The 10820-nt window shown below is 40.7% G+C and overlaps 2 protein-coding genes across 2 annotated transcripts; both read right to left on the reverse strand.

Moving 5' to 3' along the window:
• Positions 1-2043: 2043 nt before the first annotated feature.
• Positions 2044-4163, reverse strand: micos10 (mitochondrial contact site and cristae organizing system subunit 10). Its single transcript, XM_020088972.2, has 4 exons — positions 3824-4163; positions 2775-2822; positions 2388-2494; positions 2044-2259 (listed from the first exon to the last, which is right to left on the reverse strand). Exons 1-4 carry the CDS (start codon positions 3885-3887, stop codon positions 2251-2253), a joined length of 228 nt encoding a protein of 75 aa, XP_019944531.1. The 5' UTR covers positions 3888-4163; the 3' UTR covers positions 2044-2250.
• Positions 4164-5036: 873 nt separating this feature from the next.
• sike1 (suppressor of IKBKE 1) lies at positions 5037-8801 on the reverse strand. Its single transcript, XM_020088697.2, has 5 exons — positions 7842-8801; positions 7064-7169; positions 6830-6972; positions 6600-6713; positions 5037-6063 (listed from the first exon to the last, which is right to left on the reverse strand). Exons 1-5 carry the CDS (start codon positions 7998-8000, stop codon positions 5935-5937), a joined length of 651 nt encoding a protein of 216 aa, XP_019944256.2. The 5' UTR covers positions 8001-8801; the 3' UTR covers positions 5037-5934.
• Positions 8802-10820: the final 2019 nt, after the last annotated feature.

The raw sequence follows: 10820 nt of genomic DNA on the forward strand, positions 1-10820 counted from the left end.
ATCGGACTGTTCGCCATGAATTAGTATTTCCATCTCCCTTTGGCAGGAATACATCCAGGTGTCCCGGGCTCACTTCCACTGCCACCAGTATAGTGACCAAAATAAACAGACTTTCACTCATCTCTCCATCCCCTCCTGCGTGTCCCTGCCTCATCCACAGCTCAGAGCCAGAATGAGCCATTCAAGGGCTGACAGAGGGTTACGAAGCAGCATGTCACAACGATGACAGTCACAGGAGGAGGGCACACAGAGAGATGAGGCATACGTGCCGGCGAAAGGAACTATCGGAGACAATTCTCCGAATATTTCCTCAAGTCCTTTGCTGAGCTGCTGTGCTGCTGCCTTTTCACCAGACCTTTTTATTCTGGGGGAACAGCACGGGGGGGAGCATGAAACCAACACAAAAGTGTGCAGCAGTCGCTCGGCAGCAAAGCTCCATTCACAAGTGCTCTACAGGTATCATGGTCCTTGAGATGCTGCCTTTCTATCCCTCGGTTCCCGTTAATCCCTTTGTCGGCCACTCCAGTGTGCATCCCAGCCTGAGCGCACGCCTACTGAGAAGGAGCGTGTCAAAGCATTGAGCTGCTAATGCATAACCATGCACCATCACAGCCAAGACATGCTCATTCTGCATCATAGTGTGGGTGGTCTTTCTCTGTGTATGGCCATGACATTTTTATCTATTTAAGTACAACTACAGCATTGATTTGTAAGATTTCACCTGCGTTTTAAGCAAAATTTTTAAAAAGGACTGAGTGTATGAATTGTTATAACTATAAGTCAAGTCTAACTCCATGAGACCTGTAAATAGAATGTACCTCCTTGTATATTTAAAGTTTTAATGATCTGCAAGATTTAATAATAATGAAGCGTTTTTCTTTTCTCTCTAGTCGTGCCTTAGAAATACAATAAATAGTTTGTTTTTTTACTTTATTGATTAATTGAAGCAGTTATTGACAGCTGCTGTTACTAGTGCATGCAACTACAAACCACCCATCACATCTTGATAATAGATCTGTGCACAGCCTGCAAATGCAATCTGTCACCCAGTTGGCTGCACCACTCATGGTAATTGAGGTGCTTTAAAGAATAAATGGTCTGACTACAAAGTTCTTTGTTTTGTGTTCTCAGCGACAAAAAAGCAAAAGAACTTCCGTTCTGAACTTAAAAGCTTGATATTTGTATCAAGGAGCCCTTATGTAAGTAGTCAATAAAGGTTAAAGTATTTTTTTCTATTTTCAATGATTTAAAAAAAACAACACATTCTTTGTTCTAGCAGCATTTTGAAAGTAACTTCACCTTGTTCCAACTTCCCCTCCAGCTAAACAAAAGGGTATGACAACAGTAATAATTCACTTGCAGACAGGAGCACTTGAATACTGAACATAAAACCACTTCATTCTCAAGGCAAAGTCCAGTGCACTCCAGTATTTCAACAACCTTGTCAAATACCAAACAAAACTTGTTTTTTTCATTTTCATGCCCCCTCATGACTCATCTCCATCATTACGCCCCAGTCATCAGCCTCATCCGCTCAACTGCTGCTAACCCCCCCCCCCTTCACCCACACCAGACCCACCACCTTATGGGAGAGCGTTTGCATTGCTGCCCCCCTTCCTCCCTGACATATTTGTGAAAATCACTCCCACATGCCCTCACAAATAAACTGAAAAAAATTTAACTTCACTGACACTTGACTCCTTTTACTCTTTCAAGTACCACCACTACAGCTAGGACTGTATGAATTGTAGTCAGGCTAATGAATGAATTGTAATTCATCACATAATTATTGTCTACTGCTTTATGGTTTAAAATGGGTTTGTTCGAGCATCATCGATATGGACATCGATATTCGAATACAGCTAAATATATAGAACAGGTACAAGTTTATTTTGTAAAATAAAGGTTTTCTGTGCATATTGGTAAATATAAATGCAGGTACCAATGTGTCTGCGAAAGGCTCATATAGGCAAACTTTTATTGGCCAACTGATAAATAGGTCAGAATCAGAGTCTCAGGAAAGAACTTGTTACCAGGGCATCATTTTTTGTTGTTATAATTGTTTTATTAAATAAACACAGACTGTCCTGATTAGGCACATACAATCATACTGGGTCATACTCGGGATGGACCGATCAACAGGAGATATGAATCTAACTGAAAAACAGTGCAAATGGCTGGTCTCCCACAGTCAAAACAAAAAGAACAAATTCAAAACAATAAAAAAGACAGTCCCTCGTTGACTTGCAGCTATTGCTCCTGTTAAAGAAAATAGAAAACAGTTACATACATTTTGATTTACATGAGCAGTAAAATGGGATTGTTACTCTGAGATAGAACTGAGGATTTTTTTCTGTAACCTGTTTAACATTGTATTGCAAACGAACCTTTTCTCTTCTTTGCAGCACATAATGTGACCTGAGGTCATTCTGACAGTTGGCATATGCCATGCCAAGTCCCACTCCTGAGCCGAATGATATCGGCCATGTGTGCCCTGCAAATGAAACAGGGGCTTTAAATGTATTCATGCACTAAAATAAACAACTCTTCAGAAAATATGATTTTCTTTTTATACACATTCTTTTTGATCTTTTTAAGCTTTTGAGAAACAAAAGCGCTAAAGATTCTCGATGAATTATCATTGAACTATTTGTTCATTTAGGTGTGACGCACATAAGCCTTTCACGGCTGGCTCTTCTCGTCTTGGAACGGACCTGAGAGCTAAATTAAAGAGTCAAGATGCACTGCAGCACCAACCCATTCAAACTACTTACGTTTAAAGAACAGAACAGAAAAAACGATTCCTAACCCCAGTCCAGTGCCTGAAGAAAGAAAGAAGTGATACAGTCAACAAAGTATCTTTAACACCTATTCTTTTATTGCCATTCATTGTGAGCATGTGCTGACTTAATGGTTCAGTGTGTAGAGTTTAGAAACATCTAGTGGTGAAGTTTCATGTTGCAGCTGAACACCCCTCACCTCATCTCACCCCACCCCACCTCACCTCACCCTCCCCTTCCAAACCATGAGCTGACTAATAAGTTTATACAGCGTTTCCTTAAGTCAGGCTGATTGGCCCCTGAAGTGGCCCTGTCCTGTCAGTGGTCTTTCTGAAGTAAACTAGTCACAAGAATACTGACAATAAATGACAATTTGTTGAGAATTATATATTTTATTTTCTAAGGACATACTCTGCTTGAACCAGGGAAAATCTTCAGAGTATATTCAATGGTGGGTGTCTTTGCTCAAAGCAACAAGGACTGAATTAAAAGTGCACCTTTCTGAATGACTCATGGTTCATGGATGTTGGATTTATAATTGGCCCCTCTGTGATCTGGAAAAGTGCTAGATCCGCCACTGCAGCTCAATTATTAATTTATATATATATATATATATATATATATAAACCCAGTGGAGCTACAACCTGAGACAGTGTTAACATAGCATTAAATACACGTGTTGGTGTTTTGAAAATGTCGCAGCACAGATGTAAATAAGGCAAGAAAACATTTCCTGAATGACGTTTCCTCTTGGGCACTTTCCAACAGCCACACATAAGAGAAAGACAAAGCTAACAAGCACCGATGTTCGTGTTTTATAACTAAAAGTACATGATTAAGCCTGATTCTCGTGTCACAATAAATCAAATACTCCTACGTGTGTCTGGTCATTCACTTGTCCTTTGTAAGTCCTTTGGTGCTAGCTAGTTAGCTTCCCTCCCTCCCAATGACAGCAGTGGAACACAGTGGAAACTCTGCTCGTTCTTTGGCTGGTTCCGGGAAATGACGGCGTCGTTACACGTGGAAGACTCGGGGATATTTACCGAGTTTGATGGCCCCGTCTGCCAGGCACCGGTCCCACTTCTTCCCCAGCTCCTTCTCAGACATGCTGCTCGTTAGCTCGAGTCAAGGCGAGGTGTCAACTGTGCCGCTGCGTTCACGGCCTGCCGGACACAAACTGCTGGGCTCGGTGCGCGGGAACAAACGAGTGGAGACGAAGAAGAAGAAGAAGGAGAAGGAGGAGGAGAGGGGTTCTTTAGGGGATTGCGCTTTTTAAACGTGTAACCCAGTATAATAAATGCTGTTGATGAAGTAAACGAGACAATTCCCGAACAGACGAAAAGCTCGTCTGATGCTTTGCACGTGAACGCAGCATTGAGCTGCTCTTACAAACCTCGCGATACGTTACACGCAAGCTACGCGGCTCACTGTCGCCATCGTGTGGTAAAGTATTAAATGTGCAGAAATGAAGCGAACACCGGTGTAAATGAGTCTAATTTTGGTTTGTAGCATTTATCATTACATTTACATTAAATCTGTATAAATAGTTATTACCTGACACGTATGGGCCTCCATGGCTAATGTGTGGTCCTCTGCACTTTCTGTGGTTAAGAGAAGATAGACTTTATTAATCCAGAGGGAAATTCTGGTTCCAGCTTGCTCCAATATTAAATTACCACAATATATACGTAGAATAGAGTTCATTAGAATACATCAGTATTAAAAGTCTTAATAGAAGCATTAATAAGAATATTAAGTCTAAACAAATCTATCATTGAAAATAAATACAAAATGTAAAGTGCATTAATGACAACAGAAATGAAAAATAAGTAATGAGAGAGACTAAACTAATACTTAAGTGGCAGTAAGTAGTTACTATACTAGGAGTAATATTTGTATGAAATAAATAACATATTATAAATGAAAAAACTAAGTAATATGGCACCTAGGTATTATTTCTCTGTGTCAGGTGCAGTATTGAGTGACCAAACATAGCAGGAAGACGTTGCTCTTTCAACTACACCACCAGCAGCCTGAACTGCTGATACAAGGCATTTTGTGTCCATTAAATCATAAGTGATGTTAACCCTACCATCTACTGTCAGCCACGGAGGTCACATTTTAAGATCACATTGAGTCTCTTGACCTAGTTCTGCATGACTGTAAGCATCAGTCTGCTGCCACATGATTGGTTTATTGGTGTTCCTAACCAAGGAATCTGTGAGTATATATGAGACAGAAAAACATTCACAGATACACAATTATTGCATTTATTAAAAATTGATTTTAAAGTTTTTGAATGAAATTTAGTTTGACACATCAGTACACTGTCATGAAGTCATTACAGCATGTTCACCCTAACACTGATTTCCTGAGATGACAATATACAATTTCTGAGAACATACAGAGCACAAACATTTAATATCTATTCAAACAGAAGATTGGCATATTCCGAAATCGTTACCATAAATAAAGATGTGCCATCAGCTGGTACATTTGAATACTCTGCATCCAAAACTAGAAAACTGGTGTTTAAGACACTCAATTTAAGTACTAGACAAATGTATCAAATTCATAAAATGATAGATGATCACATAAATGATCCACTGTCACTACTCAGCAGGCAAACTGTGTGAAACAGCCAAAAGTCATCATGTTGGCAAAGTGATTATCAAGCACTGCTTCTTCAGATGGAGCAACAAAGTAGATTTCATCAGTTTCCATCGAGTGAAGTCGTAGCAGGATGTTGATGATTATTTTACACAATGTGAATGGGAGTGAACAGCAAAGGGGCAACAAAGAGGTAGAAACTTTGTCCTTAACGAGCAAATGCATCTTTGGCAAAAAACAAAATAAATCCCCTTTGCTTTTGCTGCCTCCAGTACGTGCATGTGTGTGTGTGTGTGTGTACATACGTGAAATGTACATATGAGAGAGCTACCATCCAATTATACCACAGGTAAATGCTGCTGATAGGCAATGATGCGTTAGAGTGGCCTTTGCTACAAAACAGATGCTGTGGTCTGACCCCATCCCATCTTTAATAAGAAAATAAAAACAATGTGGTGAACACAGTTGAAGAGATCATCAACCCTGTCTCCTGGTCCTGAAGGACTTGTTTCCTCATTCACAGTTCACGCTGAAGCTGCTCTGGTCACTCGTTGGACGCTGGTTGAGGGGACTGTTCTTGTGCTACTGTTGCTGGCTGGTCAGGTTCTTCTCTCGCTGTCTTCACGGAGCTCCTGCTGATGGCCAGGAGGTCTTGCAGCTCCTTGTTCTCAATCTGAACGTGACAGGATAACATTGTATCAAAACTGTACTCGTGCAATACTGATTGTTAAAGGGTCAGTTGATGCAAACACACAAGAAATATACATTTCATTTCAAACTTAAACTCTACTGGAACCTGGACAACAGTTTTGTTTTTCATAATCTATGTTTCCAGATATGTATATTTAGAAATCCCTTCAGCCGTGGTCAATTGATAACATCTATGGCACTTACAGCATTGAGAAATGACCTGTAAGCAGGTATATCTGGGATAAATTAAAAATCAAACAAACCGTGACACCTGCTTCTAGAAACAGTCTCTTTTTCACAGGGTAATCTAGAAACATTGCTGTGAATAGTTATCACTGGAACTATTTTCTAAAGAAAAAAGAAATAAATAAGTAGTTTCTTTAACCCGCTGGGCTATTTTTGTCATTTTCATTTCTATTTAAGTTTTCCTTATAAACCACATAAGTGTTTACCTTGCCATTGCTTGGTAATGTTTTGTGGGTTCACATTTAGAGAAACATCTGCAGTTACTGAGCTCACCTCTAGTTGAGCCAGCCTCTCTCGAACAGAGCAGTAGTGCTGATCATCCACCTGCACTGCTCTTCTCATCACCTGGCCCATCTCACATATTCGCTCCACCTGGTTCTGCACTTCCTGCAGAATCACAATGCAAAGTATTGATCCTCAGGTCTGCACATTTCTAACTTTACATGTCTCAATGTTTACTCCTGTCCTGTGAATGACTGAGCAAATGCAGAAAGCCAGTGTACTTTAGCGTGGTCCTCGTGCAGGCTAAGCACTGGTTTGGTGTCCAGCTCCTTCTTTGCCATCATGAGCTGAAGCATCTGTTTGCGGTATCGACCCATGATCAACTCTAGCGCGTATTGGTGTTCTTCAAGGGACAACCATAGCTCTGCAGAGACAGTCGTGAAGAGGGTTTGAAAAAAAACAAACATATAAAACCAGACATACAATCAACAGAAGTGAGTGGGTTTGTTTTTCACCTTTATTCTCCTGCTGTAGTTCCTTGATTTGAGTGTTTTCCTGAGTCAGAAGAACATGGGGCTTGTATTTGGTAAGCTCCTGAATCTCAGAACTGTCTTCTGTGTGCTGAGGGGGTAGAGTGATGAAGAGAGGAAAATCAATAGTAAAGCTTTCTCAGTTTTAATATCAAATCAACCTCATATATGTTTGTGTTGTGGTTGTTAACATAATAATACAAGATGTGTTTTTACGAAGCGAGGGATGTGATGCATTTTATAAAATCAACCCCCTCCCGCCACAATAATTGGTGAAATAAAATATAATACAGTCAGAAATAAGGGACTGACACGTCATTATAGATATCTTACATCCGCACATCAACAAAACACATGAAACAGTAATCTGAGAAAGTTGAAGGACATTCATGCAGATTATTGACTCATTTGAGAAATTGAGGTAACAAATTTAACTTGAGTTACTTCTTTTCACAGCAGTAAGTGAGTAACAATGAAGAGTCTGGAGCTGTAACTAGCAGGATTTCTGCAGGGATGTAAGCATCAGTATAGATGTTACTGGGTTAAAGTAAATGACGATGGAACACAACAGAAATTATAAACTGAAAATGTATTTTGTGAATAAATATCCCCAATGAAATCATGTAGTTTAAAGAGGTTGGGTAAATTAGAGCTCGGCTGAATCCTGTTGGAGCTCTTGTGTGTGGATGCCTCTGTGCAGTGCAGCACTCCGTGTCTCAGGACTTTAATGACATGTCTCTGTGTTGAGACCAGTCGTCCTCACCTTGTCTGGGAGGTCGTTCCCCACCTCCCTCATGCCCTGCACTCTCTGGCTCAGGGCCCCGGACTGTTCTATGAGTCCCTCTGCGGCCGTGTCGTGCTCTTTCAGCCTCTCCAGAAGGGTCCGAGCGTCGCCCAACACTTTGTCTAAAGTGCAGGCCATTTTCTGGAGGCTGTTAAATCAGCGAGGTGTCCCACACGTAACGTAAACACGCCGCTTGTCCCACCCTGTGGAAACAGCTCTCTGTGTTAGCTGCCGCTGGAGGTGTAGCTCTAGCTGACCGAGGCAGCCTCACTGTCTGAACACAGACCTGCACTCCATGCTGTGGACCTTTGGATGTGTCTGTCGCAAGAGGGAAATAAAACCGACACATTCAAAAAAGCAGATGACGGTAGTTTGTTGACAGATCAATTTCCGTATGAGACACAGGAGAAGGCGATGAGGTCACTTCCGTATCTTGTCTTTCCGTTTGATGGCGGGTGGCGACCAACGATCGGGCGCGTTATCGCCACCTACTGTGTTGGAGTGTGAACCGCAACTATCCAACAACAACATAACAGACACACACACTCTCTCTCTTTCACACACACACACGCACTCTCTCTCTCTTTCATTCTCTCACACACACACTCTCTCTCTCTCTCTTTCACTCTCACACACACACACTCTCTCTCTCTCTTTCACTCTCACACATAAACGCACTCTCTCTCTCTTTCACTCTCACACACACACACACAAACTCTCTCTCTCTTTCACTCTCACACATACACTCTCTCACACACACACTCTCTCTCTCTCTCTTTCACTCTCACACATACACTCTGTCACACACACACTCTCTCTCTCTCTCTTTCACTCTCACACACACACACTCTCTCTCTCTCTTTCACTCTCACACACACAGACAAACACTCTCTCTCTCTCTCTTTCACTCTCTCACACTCACACACACTCTCTCTCTTTCACACACACACTCTCTCTTTCACTCTCACACACACACTCTTTCACTCACACACACTCTCTCTCTCTCTTTCACTCTCACACACACTCTCTCTCTCTTTCACTCTCACACACACACTCTCTCTTTCACTCTCTCTCACACTCACACACACTCTCTCTCTTTCACACACACACACACTCTCTCTCTCTGTATTTTACTCTCTTTCTCACACACACACACACACTCTCTCTCTCTTTCTCACACACACACTCGCTCTCTCTCTCTGTATTTCACTCACACACACACACTCTGATGCAACAGCCACATCTTCTCTGTATGATTGATTTAATAATTAATCATCACTTAGTGATAGACTATGATTCTAAAAAGACCAAAACAACACAGCTGCAGAGGAGGGAGCAAAACCATAGTAGCTAAGTAGTGAAGTCGTCTCTGGAGGACATTGAAATGAAAGGAAATTAAGGAAGGGGTGAGGCCTTCTCAATGTTCTGATTGAGACCAAGCAACTTTTTTTTTCTAAAACAAAGTGCCCAGATTTAACAAAGAGCCAGTCATGGTTTATAATGAATGTGTCATCTACACACGCTCTTTACCAGGAAGAACCGTCACGTTATGTTGCTTGGATAGTAATTTAATTCTGTTAAGTAGATTATAGATAGTGAAAGAAACAAAGCACTTTTCTGTTTTCTTCATCAAATAATTCTGCTTTGGGGTGCGGGAACAAAGGAAAAAACACAAGCAAGAATCTACAAACAAAATCAAAGCGCCTAAACAAGATAAAATATATTTTCAATCTGAATGTGGATGGTCTTTCAGAGAAGTTAAAAGAGTTTAAGACATATGATGGGAAAGTTTTATTAACTATCTGATGTATGCTGATGATTTAATTGTCTTTTCTCTTGTCCTTACAGTGCTGGTTTACGTATGTTCAAATTATGGTGTTTACTGTGACATTAAATCTAAAAAATGTGTTGTGATGATTGTTAGAATAATGGAGCAGCAGATTCTAAATTGTCCCTCATTGGTTATGGCAGACAAGGTCCTAAATGTGGTAAACATTTGTAAAAAGATATCTGGCTCACATCATTAGGAAAAAGAATATGCGACGAGGCTATTGGCATGCAAAATGTACAGATGGTGTTGAAACAGTACTTATTACAGCTATAGTCTGAAAGCATACAGCTATAAATCTTCAAGTGGCAGATAATGACGCAGTCTGGATTTTGGTCATGCTTCCAAGATGGACAAGTTCAAACAAAATGTTTGTTGCTCACCATGTCCCCACCTTTCGAGCTCTGCCGAGGAATTTTATGTTTCGATCAACTGACTCACATCATACACGACTCATCTTGTTTTGGGACACAGTGGAACAAAATGTTTCACTAATCCCTTTGTGGCGGCAACGGGTGATGATTGTAATTTACATTTGTGTTCTGTATTTTTTAATGTATAAATTTTTATGCTGATATGGACCTATGTGTCTGAAATAAAGCTCAACTAACTAAAAACTAAAATGTAGTGATCTTATATTTAAGAAATCATTCACCCAAAAAATTCTACCTCATTATCTATTCATCACGATGCCAATGGGGGGGTGGGTGAAGTGTTTCAGTCCACAAAACACTTTCGGAGTTTCGGGGGTAAACAGTGTTGCAGCAAAATCCAATAGAAAAGAAGTAACTGGGGGACCACTTCTTAACATGAATAAACAACAGAAAAAAAATAAAATGCCTCCATACTGCGCTTGAGGTGTCATCCAAGTGTCTTTCAGCTCCAACTTTCATATCCAACTCGAAACGTCTTCATGTACATCATGTTTTTAGCCTAAATGTCTTCTCATAGCCTGCTCTGAAGCTGTGTTTACTTGTGGATGACTCCACAGGAGCAGCATGGAGGCATTTCTTTTTTTCCCCTTTTATTTATTGACGTTGGAAGAATCGACCCCCTGGTTACTTGAACTGTTTTGGATTTGTCTGAAACACTGTTTACCCCTGAGACTCCAAAAGTGTTTTATGGACTCT

Source organism: Paralichthys olivaceus, chromosome 6 (assembly GCF_024713975.1).
Source record: "Paralichthys olivaceus isolate ysfri-2021 chromosome 6, ASM2471397v2, whole genome shotgun sequence".
NCBI lineage: Eukaryota > Metazoa > Chordata > Actinopteri > Pleuronectiformes > Paralichthyidae > Paralichthys > Paralichthys olivaceus.